The 14,657-nt window shown below is 63.0% G+C and overlaps 1 protein-coding gene across 3 annotated transcripts; it reads left to right on the top strand.

Moving 5' to 3' along the window:
- The first annotated feature begins 670 nt into the window (after positions 1-670).
- On the top strand, positions 671-13,025 carry BOK (BCL2 family apoptosis regulator BOK). 3 transcript variants are annotated; one of them, XR_015154371.1, is made up of 6 exons: positions 671-930; positions 1,439-1,690; positions 4,219-4,347; positions 9,996-10,559; positions 11,436-11,599; positions 12,339-13,025. XR_015154371.1 is itself a non-coding variant. In XM_086374262.1 (5 exons), exons 2-5 carry the CDS (start codon positions 1,468-1,470, stop codon positions 12,462-12,464), a joined length of 642 nt encoding a protein of 213 aa, XP_086230388.1. In that variant the 5' UTR covers positions 671-930; positions 1,439-1,467; the 3' UTR covers positions 12,465-13,025. The 3 variants fall into 3 exon arrangements, 2 of the variants coding, with proteins under 2 accessions (XP_086230388.1, XP_086230399.1); XM_086374262.1 differs by lacking the exon at positions 9,996-10,559; XM_086374273.1 differs by lacking the exon at positions 9,996-10,559 and having other exon boundaries at positions 671-1,311.
- Positions 13,026-14,657: the final 1,632 nt, after the last annotated feature.

Below are 14,657 nucleotides of genomic sequence, written 5' to 3'. Positions count from 1 at the left end.
TGGGACAGAAGAGCACCCAGAACAGAGCCTCACATATACGGTCGCTTGGCTTATAATGCGGACTGTTCTCCAGATCAGTGGGAAGAGCGTGGTCTTTGCAGTAAACAATGATGGTCCACTGGACACCCATATGCAAAAGACGAGCTCTGACCCCATCACAATATTCACAAGAATTAACCTGCAATCCCTCACAGAAGTAAATGTGAACGCTGAAACAATTAAGCTTCTAAAACAGGGGAGAATGTCCTAATGGAAAATCACTGAAGGTGAGAAAAGTGATAAATGGGATGTCATGGAGAAAACTGTTCAACACAGCAACGCCAAAGATAGCAGAAGATAATGGCGACAACTTCAGTACAAAGCACACACAAATATGCATCTATCGATACAATGTCCAGCCATGTGTAAGGCCAGGGACACAGCACCCAGAACATACAGAGAACCTCTAGAAATCAATAAGCTGATGAAGCCGGGTGTGAGCCCACGCGGCTGGGGCCCGCGCTAGGTCCTGCTCACCGGGCCAGGCAGGGACAGCTCCCGCCCCCAGGCCCTCCCAGAGCGCGCCTGGGAACTAGCCCGGTCCTCCTTAAGCGGGGAGGCGGCGGGGAAGCTCCGGCCGGGGCTCCGCCCCGGGGTTGCCTTTCCCTTAGAAGGCAAAGCCCCAAGCCTCGCCTCCAGCCGGCGGAGAGTCGCGCAGTGCTGCCCGAGCTCCCCTCGCCCCCGACGACGCCGCCAGAGCCCCGGGAGGGCCCGAGGCCCCGCGCACTCGGCGCTCCCGCCGGCTCGGCGTAGACTGGGCGGGCACCGGGGCGGGGCGCGCGGCCTCGCCGGTTTGAATGGAAGGATCTCGAGCGGCGGGGGCGGCGGCCCGCAGGTCCTGAAGCCCGCAGTAGTCCCCGGCCCCCGCGCCCGAGACATGCGGCGGGAGAGGTGAGCGGGCGGGCGGAGCCTTGGGGACGGCGAGGCCGGGGACAGGCACCGAGGATCGCGAGGCGCGGAGGCGGGCGGCCCAGGACGCGGGGCCGGGCCGGGGTCCCGGCGGCCGCCGGCAGGACGCAGATCGGGCCCTGCCCACGCCTCCGTCGCCCCGCGCACTAGTCTGCGCGCGCGGGTGCGGCGGCCCCGGAGCAAATCGCCATTTCGCCGCGGTCCCTCCTACCCTCGGCGGCCGCGAGGATCCTTGTGGTTGAGCTTGGCATCTGAAAGAATGTGACTCCGCGCTTTTAAAGATCTGGAGCACCAACCGGAGCGCTCACCCGCAGCCGGCCGGCCGGAGCCCTGCCCCGGAGCCCAGCCCCGCCCGGCCTGCCGGTGCGCCCCGGCGCGCGCCGCGCCCCCTCCCCGCGCCCCGCTGCCCGCCCTCCGCGCGGCCGGCCTTCCCCTTCGCAGCCCGGCCGGGGCGACAGGGCGGGCCCGTCTGAGCGCCGTCTGCCCGCAGGTGCGGCGCCCCCCGCCCTCGTCCCCGCCATGGAGGTGCTGCGGCGCTCCTCGGTCTTCGCCGCCGAGATCATGGACGCCTTTGACCGCTCGCCCACCGACAAGGAGCTGGTGGCCCAGGCCAAGGCTCTCGGCCGCGAGTTCGTGCACGCGCGACTGCTGCGCGCTGGCCTCTCCTGGAGCGCGCCCGAGCGCGCCGCGCCGGTCCCCGGCGGCCGCCTGGCGGAGGTGTGCGCCGTGCTGCTGCGCCTGGGTGAGTGCGGGCTCCGGCCGGCCGGCCGGCGGGGTCCCCAGGCTGCCCCTTCCAGCCGGTCGGGCGGACACGCAGCGGCTCGGGTACAGCTGTCCTTGCACTGGCAGCCCACCGGGTAGCCGGGCTTCTGTCTTCCCTCCGGGGCAGGGAGGGGACTGGTCCTGGTGCCCTGAGGGATCTATCGCGCAAGGCGGGCGGGGTTCCCTCCAGCACCCACCTCTCCTAGCTCCCCCGTCAGCTGGCCTGTGCACCCGCCAGACCTACTGTCTGCCTGCTGAGCCCAGATTGCACACATCCTGGCCATAAAGAATAGAAAACTCCAGGAGGAATGATGTTTTCGTGGCTAAATTTCCAGAGTGACCCTTGTACTCAGCTGGGCACAAAAATCCTTTGTCGGACCACGTGTCCTGATGTTTGTTTTGGAAAATAGGTCCTCACAGTTACTGGCTGCAGTCCTGTGTGGGCTGCTCTTTTCTCTGGGTTTGGAGGCCTCCCCGGGCTCCTGCGGAAATTAGTGCCCAGGAGACCAGAAACTGTGTGAGGCTGGGTAGCCGCGAACCCCGCCTGCACAGCTTGCTGTGTAGACGTTGGTGGGGGGTTGATTCCAGGGTCATCGGGCTTAACTGTCTCCATCTTCTCCAAGGACCGCAGAGAGGGAGGGACCCTCTCAGCTGACTCATTCAACCCATCTCGCCATGGGGACGAAGGTTGCCCAGTTCTACACCGCCCGGCGTGACCTTCCACGTGGGGAGTGTGCACTCAGGGGGGCGTGGGGGCACACGCCCCCAATGGGTGGCTCTCCAGACAGAGTGGGTTGAGAGACTGGCCCAGGACCCTGGGTTGGAGGGAGCACCCCGTGGAAGGGGATGCCCGCCTCTTCTCAGGCTGGCCCTCGTGTTCTGTGGACCCTGGGGGCAAGGCTGTGTAGACCTGGTCTGCCCAGGAGTGTTGGCGTGGTGTGCAGCTGAGAGCTGCAGGAGGGTGGTGTCCCACCTGGGCCTTGGGGGAGGGGAGCATGTGGGATTTGAGGTTTCAGCCAAAGGTCCAGAGTGCCTGTGCTCCCCTGAGGCCAGGGCTCAAACCGTTTCTTCCAGCTGGGCTGTAGGGACAAGCCTGGGCTGAACGTTCCAGAGGGCCCTGGAGAATTCGGTATCTCGGGCTGCTGAGAGGCCCCTGGAGTGGCCAGGAGGAAGTCCTTCCTTTGTCCTGGCCTGCCCTGTGGCCCTGCTGGCCCCCAGCTCCCCAGCCTTGCCTGGAACAGGGCCTCAGGCCAGGGTCCCTGTTGTTTGAACTTGTCTGGAAAGCCCTGCTGTGGGCTCCGCTAATCACTGTCCTTCCCGAACTGTGACCTCGGATCCAGGGAGCCTGGGATGCTTCCGGCCTGGACTGGGGGAGCAGAGTCCAGCCAAGTGCCCCACGCTGGCCCTCCGCAGGCCCAGGCCTTGGGGCCCTCCCCAGGCTGCTTTCACGGCCAGTCCCTGGGCTCAGCGTCTGCCAGGTGGCTGAGGGGACCCTGGAGGGAGGTAGCTTGGACCCCCAGTGTGCGGCCCTTGTGAGCTGCTCTACGTGAGCCCCCTGCCTCTTGTCACGGCCTGGAGCCGTCCCCATCCCCAGCACCCGCAGCCCCTCCCCGGCACAGACGCCCAGCTCTGGGAGCAGCAGCAAACAGGAAGAGGCGGGGGGCGCGCCCCCACAGCTGGTCTCTTGGGGCCAGTCCCCAGTCGCCCCCCGGGTCTGTGCGTGGGAATGGCTGGCCAGGCCCGCCCTGGGAGTTTCCATGCCACCGCCCCCATGGCTCCACCAGCCTCAGTCCCGCTCTGGCTTCAGATCTTCCTGAACTGGACGGAGTGCAGCTGGCCCCAGGGCCGACGCGTTGCCCTTATCACCGGGCCCTCCAATGGGAAGCATTTCCCTGTTTGCTCTGGCTGGAGAAGCGGCCGGGCTGGGGGACACCTAGTGCGTGGGCCGTGAGGGGTTCCGGCGCGCCCCTGCGGACATGGTGTAGACGGGGCCCTGTGAGGGCGTTCCTCCACTGATGGGCATCCCCGCCGGGCACCAGGAGCCCAGGCCTGCCGCCTCCGGGCAGCGGCTTGGTCTCTGGTTTCCTGAATGACGCTGGGCCTGGTGAGGCTGCCCCTCCCCGAGGCAGCCGCGGGCTCCCCACCTGTGTGGGGTCGCTGGCCCCCACCCTGCCCACGTTGGGGCTGGCCGCCTGCCCGGGCAGCTTGCTGTGTGCTGTGAGTCACCGAGCAGGCACGCCCGGGATTCCCGCCGCACCGGCCCAGCCGGCTCTGCCCTGGGGAGGGGGGGCGTGGCTGACTTCTCAGAGGGGCAGCCCACAGGCAGGTCTGGGGTGACTACCGCACCTCCCTGGCTTTGTCCCTGGGGACCCTGGGGGTGGTGTCAAGTGGGTGGGCATGGGACAGGTCGGAGGTCAGGGATCAGGCTGGGGTCAGGGCCCCCTCTGCGGCTGTGGGCTGGCCCCCTGGCCCGTGGGACCCCTCTGACCCACCCCTGGTCCCGCGCAGCGGACGAGCTGGAGCTGATCCGGCCCAGTGTCTACCGCAACGTGGCCCGCCAGCTGAACCTCTCCCTGCAGTCGGAGACCGTGGTGACCGACGCCTTCCTGGCTGTGGCGACCCAGATCTTTTCTGCAGGTGAGGCTTCGTGTCTAGGCCGGGGACCCACGGTGCCAGCGGGGCCTGGGGCCTGGGAGTTGTCAGGGCCGGGGCTGCAGCACAGGTGGGCTTGTCCGGGAACCTCCCTGGGTCCGAGGGCATGGGCCCCTCGTGGGGTTCTGGGGCTGCCCTGGCCGGAAGTCCTGGCTGGTGGTGTGTGTCAGGCTACCAGCTGGCGCTGCTGCTCGCTTGGGCTTCTCGCAGTGCGGTGCCCACTCCCTGGCAGCTGGAGTGGGCGCTGCCAGGCTCCTGGAACCTGAAAAGTTGCGGGGTTGCTGCACTGGAGTCTGCTGGGCAGAGGCATGTTGCCAGCCGGCCCCCCACGGGAGTGGTGCTCTGCAGTGGGGGTGCCTCACCTGGCATTTGCTGGCCCACAGCCCATGGGTTCCTAGAGCCCCTCTGGGCCCCGGCGACGGGCAGTGTGTATCCCTGTCACCTCCTTCCCTCACTTCCTCACCTGAGGGCACCTCCTGCTGCTCCTGTCCACACACCTGCCTCCAGGCTCACAGGAGACCCCCGGACTCGTCCCCAGGCCCCTCCCGTCCCCACGTCCCCTCCTGGGGAGCCCGTGGGCTCCCTGTGGCCCACCTGTGAGCGGGTGCCCAGCTCAGTGCACCCGCCTCGGTCCTGGGTTCTGGTATGGGGCAGGCGCCAGGCGTTGCTGGGCGTCCTGGAGCAGAGCCCCTCCAGGGACAGCACCTTCTCCTTGGCCGACCCGGCATGCCCCCCGGCGCCCGGAGCTGCATTGGCCGGGGACCCTGAGGCATGGATGGTGGTCCCGGCCTCGGGGAGGGGTCCACGCGGGCCCACAGCTGAGTGCTCGGGGCTGCATCCCAGCTGGAGGACAGGTGTGAGTGGCCAGGCAGCATTGGGAGTGGGGAGGGCCCCCTTCCCCCTGGGGCTTTGGGGGCACAACCTGCTGCAGAGGAGGGCCCCAGGCAGCCCGGAGGCCTCGAGCCCTTGGCTGACTGGTGCTGTGACCTGGTGCTCGCCCCGCCTTTGCTCAGCCGAGGCGTGCTTAGCACTGGAGGGCTTCGGGGCAGAGGAGCCTGGACCACCATCCCTGCCCCGAGGGGGACCCTCCACTCACCCACTGAAGACAGAGGGCCAGATGGAGGGGCTGCAGGCCCGTCAGAGGCCCCGTCTGCTGACCCCACCCTCGGGGTGTTGCCTCCTTGTGTCCCCCTCTGAGGAGGCCTCCCGACCCCTGGCAGGCAGGCCGGCATTGAAGGTGCAGGACACGGGACCGCCAGCTGCGGGCCAGCCTCCACAGGGTCAGCGCGGCTCTCCGTGCAGCGGTCACCAAGGGCAGGACCCCGAGGGGTGGGGAGAGATCAGGGTGCCCTGGAGGGCCTGACAGCCCTCCCCCGGGTGGGGCTCGGGGGCATCCAGGCTGGCCTGGTGGAGAAGGCAGTTAGAGGGGCCAGGCAGGAAGGGGCACGGTGGGCACCCGGAGCTGTCTGCCACGCTGGGCTCCCCCACCACCCCCCGGGCCGTCCCGGCCTGACGCCGGCGTGTGGGTGGCCGCCTGTGTGTGTCTCCGAGCTGTCGGGCGGGCAGCTGGTTTATGAGCCGAGGCCTGGCTTTAAAAGGAAGGGTCATTTCTGGGAATGCGGCCTGGCGGGCGGGGGCCGGGGCCCAGGGCGGTGGCGGGAGGGTGGGGGGCCGGCCGGAGCGTCCAGCCCTGCCTGCCCAGCCCGCTTAGGGCTGGCGACCAGAGATGGGCCCAGAAGGGCTGTGGGTTCCAGGAGGGCCCCGGAGGCCGGGAGGGAGGTGTGTCCTGGGGATGGAGTGCGTGGAGCTCAGTCTGAAACCGCTGGGGCTGTACCCCACCGACCTGGGCCCAAGTTCCCCGGCTGCCGGCCCACCCTCCCCGGGCCGGGCTCCGCCCCCAGCCGGCTCCGCCCCCTCCTCGCGGCAGCCCCCATGCCCGCCTGCCCCCTCGTCGCTGTGTGCAGGCCGTTTCTCGACCTCTCTGGACCGCAGAACTCCTACGGCCTGTCCCCGCATAGGGGCCTGGCCCGCTGACCCCGGGGCTGGACCCGCGTCCCCTTCACCCTCCTGGGCAGCCCCTCTTCTCTGTGGCTGTGGCCGGTGGGGTGGGCGGCTCCAGGACTGCAGGGTAGGGCTTGGGTGCCCGCCACGTGCCGACACCCTGATGCTGCCGAGCCCCCCACACGCAGCGGCGGGGTGACGCTCACGCTGCGTCTTGGCTGAAGGGGCTTCTCTGTTCCCTTTTGTGGGAAAACATGAAGTTGGCAAGTATTTTCATTTTTTTACTTCTCATTACAAGAAGAAAGTATTTTACCATGAAAAGATAAAAAACATGAGATAAAGTACTCTCAGAAATCTGTGCTAAAAAGGCAGCCTCCTTTAAACATGAGCAAAGGAATCTAAATAGTCGTCTCTTCCGAGATGTCTGTGAGAAGTCGCTGACCTTCATCAGTCACCAGGGAAATGCACGCCCAGCCACGAGACTCCAGCTCGCACCCCCTGGGGGTGGAGGCAGGCCTTCGGAACCCAGCTCGGGAGGCCTCGAGGCGCGAGCCGCCACGGTGGACCTCGTGTCTGTGTCTTCAGTGGGGTGACCCTGATGGCGTCCCCCACCTGAGCCCGCAGCTCCATGCCCCGGGGTTCGCCCCTGAGAAGGGAAGCCACATGTCCACACGAGGGCTTGTCTGTGAGCCTTCAGACCCTCCGCCAGCAGCGGAGGGACCCCACCCAGGTTCTCCTGACTGGTGGTCGGCCCACGCGATGGAGCCTTGCTCCAACGTGACAAGGAACGCGGTGGTGATGCGCAGGATGATGCGAGGAACCTGGAAAACGTTTTGCTCCCTGAGGAGTCGGAAACAAGAGGGGACCTACTGTGTGATTTGATTCACGTGAAATGTCCAGAGCATCCACAGAGACGAGGAGAGGAGAGGCTGCCAGGAGCTGGGGTGACGGGGACGCCGTTCTCATGGGGACAGGGACTTGGAGTGAACACGCCCGGAAGTCAGCAGTGGAGGTGGTTGTGAACACTGTCAACACGCCAAGAACACTGGATCTCTCTTTTTTTTTTATTTTTGAGCTGAAAGTGCAGTCTGACCATTGGAGCACCAAGGAAGTCCCATCTGGGTCTTCTTTTTAAAATTTTTGGATCTCACACTTCAAAAGGATGGACTGATGGCAGTGAGACTGCTGTGTGCTCAGTTGCTCGGTCGTGTCCAACTCTTTTCGACCCGGTGGACTGCAGCCCGCCAGGCTCCTCTGTCCATGGGGTTGTTTAGGCAAGAATGCTGGAGGCAGTTGCCATGCCCTCCTCCAGGGGATCTTCCCGACCCAGGGATCCAACCCAGGTCTCCCACGTGGCTGGCTGGTTCTTTACCACCTGAGCCACCAGGGAAGCCCGGTAGTGAGATCGTATCTCCATAAAAAATAACGCTAAGAGCTCAGAGAAAATAGGGCATACGCAAGACCCACGCGGGAGACCAGCCTGCTGGCAGCTCCCAGACCAGAGCTTTTCTCTCCAGGTCCAACGTGGCAGTCACGTGGAGCCCACGTGTCCACCTGGGGCGCCGAGTCCAGGGGGCCCGCCAGGGCCGGTGCGCTGTGAGCAGCTGGTGAACGGGGAGCACGGTGTGGTGGCGCCATCCCCAGGACATGGCGCCCTCGTGGCCTGGGTGCCCCTTGGAGAGGGCCCGTGAGCAGAGCCCTGAGGGTGGGCAGTCTCGTGGGTGGCGCTGAGCCTGGCGGAGTGGGCCCAAGGCCAGCGGCAGGAGGGGGTCCCGGGGGCCAGGGCCGGCTCGGGGGCTTCAGACGTGGGCCTGCTTTGAAGGGGTGGGAGTCAAAGCACCAGGTGGGCCTGGTTCATGGGGTTTTTACATTTGCGTTTAACTGAGGTGAAATTCACGTGGTATCTGATTAACCATTTGATTCGTTGCTGTCACCTTGGGGTGCGTGTGGTCGGGCTCCCCGACACCTGGGCCCGCGCTGGGAGCTCGGCGTCTGGGTCACGGAACCCTGAGGGAGGCCCCGGTTAAGCGTCTAGAGTGCGATTCGGCGCATCTGTCCACCCGCAGGGCTACGCAGCCCTCGACACCCAGCGGCTGCCTCGATATCCGGCAGCTGCCACTGCCGGCCCCGGGGCCCACCGCTCTGCCTCCGTCTCCACGGCCCCGCTGGCCCTGCCGCGTCAGGAATGCACTCCCACTCGAGTCTGCGTTTCAGCAGGCGTGGTCCTGGCCCCGTCAGAGCTCCTGCCTTGGGAGGCCAGATGACCTTCTGTTGTGCAGATGGCCCACTTCGCGCCCTCCCACTCCCGAATCTTCCTGTCTTGCCATTTCCACCTCCTGGTGACTGTGAACAAGCATCCATTTGCCTTGTCTTGTGCTCCTGTGACCTACCGTCCCCGGGAATGGGGGTCCGGGGCCTGCGTTCCCCACCTGTGCTATTCCTGCCAGACCAGGGCCCGGCCCCCAGGGGGTGTCCTCTCACCGGTGATGCCAGGTGCCCTCAGATGCCTTTCCCGTCACAGGGACCAGGCTGCACAGTTACCTGGATCCACACATTGCCACTTTGAATTTTCAACCTCATAGACTATCCTTTACATCTTGTTTTAATTGACGCTTCTTTGACTATCAGGGAGGGTAAGCATTTTTCACATGTCTAGTGTATTCAGTTCAGTTCAGTCGCTCAGTTGTGTCCAGCTCTCTGCCACCCCGTGGACTGCAGCACGCCAGGCCTTCCAGTCCATCACCAACTCCCGGAGCCTGCTCAAACTCATGTCCATTAAGCCGGTGATGCCATCCAACCATCTCATCCTCTGTCGTCTCCTTCTCCCACCTTCAGTCTTTCCCAGGATCAGGGTCTTTTCCAATAAGTCAGCTCTTTCCATTAGGTTGCCAAAGTATTGGAGCTTCAGCTTCAGCATCAGTCCCTCCAATGAATATTCAGGACTGATTTCCTTTAGGATTGACTGGTTTGATCTCCCTGCAGTTCAAGGGACTCTCAAGAGTCTTCTCCAACACCACAGTTCAAAAGCATCAATTCTTTGGCAGTCAGCTTTCTTTATAGTCCACCTTTCACATCCATACATGACTGCTGGAAAAACCATAGCTTTGACTGGATGGACCTTAGTTGGCAAAGTAATGTCTCTGCTTTTTAATATGCTCTCTAGGCTGGTCATAGCTTTTCTTCCAAGGAGCAAGCATCTTTTAATTTCATGGCTGCAGTCACCGTCCGCGGTGATTTTGGAGCCCCCCCCCAAAAAATAAAGTCTCTCACTGTTGCCACTGTTTCCCCATCTCTTTGCCATGAAGTGATGGGACCAGATGCCATGATCTTAGTTTTCTGAAAGCTGAATTTTAAGCCAACTTTTTCACTTTCCTCTTTCACTTTCATCAAGAAGTCGCTTTAGCTCTTTGCTTTCTGCTGTAAGGGTGGTGTCAACTGCATAGCTGAGGTTATTGATATTTCTCCCAGCAATCTTGTTCTTCATCCACCCTGGCATTTCACATGATGTACTCTGCATGTAAGTTAAATAAGCAAGGTGACAATGTGCAGCCTTGATGTACTTCTTTCCCAATTTGGAACCAGTCTGTTGTTCCATGTACAGTTCTAACTGTTGCTTCTTGACCTGCCTGCAGATTTCTCAGTGGCCACAGGACTGGAAAAGGTCAGTTTTCATTCCAGTCCCAAAGAAAGGCAATGCCAAAGGATGTTCAAACTACCGAACAATTACACTCATCTCACACGCTAGCAAAGTAATGCTCAAAATTCTTCAAGCCAGGCTTCAACAGTATGTGAACCGTGAACTTCCAGATGTTCAAGCTGGATTTAGAAAAGGCAGAGGAACCAGAGATCAAATTGCCAACATCTATTGGATCATCGAAAAAGCAAGAGAGTTTCAGAAAAACATCTGCTACTGCTAAATCACTTCAGTCGTGTCCGACTCTGTGTGACCCCATAGACGGCAGCCCACCAGGCTCCCCCGTCCCTGGGATGCTCCAGGCAAGAACACTGGAGTGGGTTGCCCTTTCCTTCTTCAATGCATGAAAGTGAAAAGTGAAAGTGAAGTCACTCATCACTCAGTCGTGTCTGACCCTCAGCAACCCCATGGACTGTAGCCTTCCAGGCTCCTCAATCCATGGGATTTTCCAGGCAAGAGTACTGGAGTGGGGTGCCATTGTCTTCTCCGTCTGCTTTATTGAGTACGTCTATTGTATTATTAGTATTTTTTACTTTGTGAATCCACTATTCATTTGTGTTCCCATTTCTTCAGAAACTGTTGAAAGTGAAAGTATTAGCTGCTCCGTTGTGTCTGACTCTGTGGGACCCATGGACTGTAGACCGCCAGCCCCCTCTGCTCGGATTTCCCAGACGAGAATCCTGGAGCGGGCAGCCATTCCCGCCTCCAGGGGGTCCTTCTTCTTCCCTTGTCGTACAGAATCTCTTTATGTGTTAAGGAGCTTTTTATGACTGACAGGCATTCGTCCCCAGGTTGTCACACGTCTGTCCTTCCCCCAGGGAGGCTCTGTCTTAGTTCTGCCCTCAGCAGCTTGGTGCCTGGGGATGGCCCTTCCTGCCGGGCCTCAGCTTCTTTCCATGGCGAGCGCCCCGCTCTGTTCCGGGGACAGCCAGGCTGGGGCAGGTTCACCTTGAAGCTGCTTGCTGTTCAGTGCCTCCAGCGCCAGGTCCCTGAGCCCCCTTGACCCGCTCAGGTCCCTCTTTGCCAAACTGCTTTTCTACTCCATCGCTTTCTCCAGCAGAGGTGGGCTGGGTCGTCGCCGGGCTCTGGCCCTGGTGTGCAGGTGCAGAACAGAAGCTTAGGACATCTAAGAATGGCCCACGGGGCTGGCGGAGCTGACTTGAGCAGATGGTGGCCGGGAGTTGCACGCCGACCAGGTGACCTAGCTCCCTGTCTGACTGGGAGCTGGTGGTCAAGGCTGGCCCTGGGTGCTGACCCCGGTCACCTTCGGGGTGGTGGGCGCGTGGCTCCAGGAGGCTCAGCCCTGTCGTGACGCTGCGGGCTGGCCTTGAGCGGGGCCTTGGTGGCCCTTGGTGACCAGCACCCTCTCTCCCTGCAGGTATCACGTGGGGCAAAGTTGTGTCCCTGTACTCCGTGGCCGCGGGGCTGGCCGTGGACTGTGTGCGGCAGGCCCAGCCCGCCCTGGTGCACGCCCTCGTCGACTGTCTCGGGGAGTTTGTGCGGAAGACGCTGGCAACCTGGCTGCGGAGGCGTGGTGGATGGGTGAGGGCGCCCGCGGGGTAGCGGGGTTGACGGGCTGGAGGGGAGGCGGTTGTGGCTGGGGCTGCATCCCTGCCCCAAGGCTGACCCGGGGCATGCCCGCCCCCCAGAGCTAAGCCTGCTGCCCTGCCCACTGGGGGGTCAGAGCCACGTTCCACCTCTGTCTCTGGGTCCCCCATCATCTGCCCAGCGCTGGCCCGGCCCGGGGCTGCTGGAAGCGGTGCCTTCTTTGTAGAGTGGGTGGCGGCAGAGGTGTGTGCAGCCCACCGGCTGTGGGGACAGCAGTCAGTCCTGGGCTGGGGTTGGAGCCACGGTGGAGGCGGAGCGGCGCGGGCAGGAAAGGTCTGACTGCCAGGGTGACTCATGGCAGGCGGGACATGGGCAGCTCTGTCCCCTGCCCGTCCTGTCCTTGGGCCCGGCGGGGCTGGGCACCGGGGCAGCCAGGACGCTGACTGCCAGTGCGGCCAGAGGTCAGGCTCCGGGGCTGCGCTCCTTAGCAGGACTAGGGAGAAACAGGGAAGTGAGGAGTGGCTGCCCGCTGGGCTCCTGTTCTAAGGGGTTGTCCCCCACGGCGTCTGCAAGGGGACATGGAAGTGCCCTGCTCAGGAGAGTCCTGCCTCTTCACGGCCGACCTCGGGCCTTTGTCCAGCTGGACCGCAGGCACCCCGTCAAGCGGCACAGCCGCCTTGGGTGGGGCGGGACTGCGTCTCCCGCGCCCTGACAGTGCCCTCTCCCCTCCCAGACGGACGTGCTCAAGTGCGTGGTCAGCACCGACCCGGGCCTGCGCTCGCACTGGCTGGTGGCCGCGCTCTGCAGCTTTGGCCGCTTCCTGAAGGCAGCCTTCTTCATGCTGTTGCCGGAGAGATGAGATGCCGGCTCAGGCAGGAGCCCAGGGGGCCCTCCGCCCCACCCGAGCTGGGAAGACCCTCGGAGCTGCCCCCGAGTGGACGCTGGAGACCCTGCCCTGAGCCCCTCCTCCAAAGCCCAGGCCCTCTGGATGGAGGCGTGAGGGTCTCCCCCAGGCCTGGAGCTGGGCTTCAGTGCCAACCCTTCTGCCCTGGAAGCCCTGCCCGCCCCCTTCTTCCTGGGCCAGAAGGCTGCGCCGCGTCCTGGCCCTAAAGCAGGAAGCGGGAGCCCCGTCCATGTCGGGACCGCATCAGGACTGGAGCTGGCCTCGGTCCTCGAGGGAGGGGCCGTGCACGTTCAGCCTGAAGGCGCCTCTGGCTTGGCTGAAGCTGGAGGCGCCGTGGGGCTGGCTGACCCTGCATACCGAGTGTGAGGCTGCTGTGGTGGCTCCTGATCTACTTCTGGGGGAATGTGTGCCCCATGCGTGTGTCGGGTTCCCCATGTGGCAGGGAGCCCTGGGCGCGAGAGCCCGTGGATGAGGACGATGGTGTGTGTCTGACCCCAATAAAGTGCAGTGGCCGTGGAGGGTGCCCATCTGCTGCCTGCACCCCCTCCCGCGACGGACGGTGGCAGCCCCACCATGATGGATCAGCATGCCGCCCTGGGGCCCCTCAGGGAGGCCGCCTCACTGCCCTGTACCTTGCCAGGCCCACGCGCACACGCGCATGCACACACTGGCCCTCATGTGCACACACTGGCCCTCGCGTGCACGCAGCCCTGCCCTTCACGGTGGCCAGCCTCCCCCCGTCCACGCCTCCCCACGACCTCCCACCGCAGTGCCCCTGGCCCTGATGGGGGCGGCCCGGCCACAGGCACACAGCTGGATGTGGCCTCTCTGCCCTGGCTCCCTTTCCGTACCAGGCAGGGGGCCGCAGACGGCCACACCAGCCGCCTGGCCCGCCTCCCGTGGGAAGAGCCAGAGGCCAGCTCCTATGCACACGGGCAGTCCTGCGCCCCCCTCAGGGCCCACCTCCCGGCCCCAGGCCCCCCAGGACCACTCTCCTCAGCTCCTTTCCTGGGGAGCGGGCAGGGGGCCAGCACCACCTCCCAGCTCTGCCTGCTCTATCCGCGGGGAGAGAGCATCTCTTGGGCGCCCGAGGCGGGAAGTCTGGGTGGTGGGGTGGGGGAGAGGAAGGGTCCCCTGGCACCCTGCTTCCCGTCACTGGGATCAGAAAAGCAGGTTTCTGATCAGGCCCCGCGGGGAGACTGGCTGTGGGGGGAGTGCTGGGCAGAAGATACGGGGGGACACGCCCTTTCTGGCAGCACTGAAGGTGACTTTGCGAGGGAAAGATGGAGAAGAAATGTGAACCCATGTGAGGCAAACTCTGAAGCTTCCTCAAGGACACCTTAGACTTGGTCAGACAGAGGAAACCCCTTGTTCTAGAAGAAAACAGTCTTGTAAAGCCATTTCTCTACAAGTAAGTAAGTTTATAAATTTAACATAATCATTATGAAACTACTTGTTCGCTCAGACGGTAAGGACTCTGCCTGCAAAGCGGGAGCCGCGGGCTGGATCCCTGGGTCGGGAAGATCCCCTGGAGAACGAAATGGCAACCACTCCAGTATCCTTGCCTGGAGAATCCATGGACAGGGGAGCCCGGTGGGCTAAAGTTCATGTGGTCACAAAAGAGTGAGACGTGATTGAGCAAAGCATCTTCCTCTTAAGAAAGTACTAGAGTATGTTTCCCCATCTGGATCTAAAGCTAGTTATAAAGGTCACACGAGGAGGGGAAGGACAAACAGCTAGGAAGACCTTTCCAAGAAGAGAAAGGAGGAAGGTCTGGACCTCCCTGCCTCTGGGTCTGCCCCTGAACCCCCAGGCCCGGCCACATGCAGACACGTGTGCACAGGGACACGGGGCCTGCAGAGACAGACCCTGGAGCCTGGATAACCAAGTCCACGATGAGGTGAAGGAGACGAGGTCGTCAGCAAGCGACGTGACGAGCAGTCAGCACACGGAAAAAGACCAGTTCAAACCTGGTAACACACCAGGCAAGACAAGTCACAAACGGGTCCAAGAGCCAAGTGTGAAAAATGAAGCAAGTGCTGGGAGCAGTGTGTGAATTTCTGTGTAACTGGGGAGTGGGCAAAACCTTCCTAAGTGTGATTTAAAATCCGAGAACAAGCGGCTGTCCCTGGTGGTAACAGCGGGTGA

Source organism: Bos grunniens, chromosome 3, assembly GCF_055505025.1.
Source record: "Bos grunniens cultivar Pamir isolate PY7600 chromosome 3, Bosgru_T2T1.0, whole genome shotgun sequence".
Taxonomy (NCBI): domain Eukaryota; kingdom Metazoa; phylum Chordata; class Mammalia; order Artiodactyla; family Bovidae; genus Bos; species Bos grunniens.
Note: the sequence above shows the minus strand (reverse complement) of the source record. Positions and strands in the feature narration are given on the sequence as shown.

Excerpts from the sequence above, each read along its gene's own strand:
- BOK (XM_086374262.1), top strand. The coding sequence starts at position 1,468 with ATGGAGGTGCTGCGGCGCTCCTCGGTCTTCGCCGCCGAGATCATGGAC. Across the intron at positions 4,348-11,435 it reads GACCCAGATCTTTTCTGCAG|GTATCACGTGGGGCAAAGTT; the intron begins GTGAGGCTTCGT and ends CTCTCCCTGCAG. Across the intron at positions 11,600-12,338 it reads TGCGGAGGCGTGGTGGATGG|ACGGACGTGCTCAAGTGCGT; the intron begins GTGAGGGCGCCC and ends CTCCCCTCCCAG.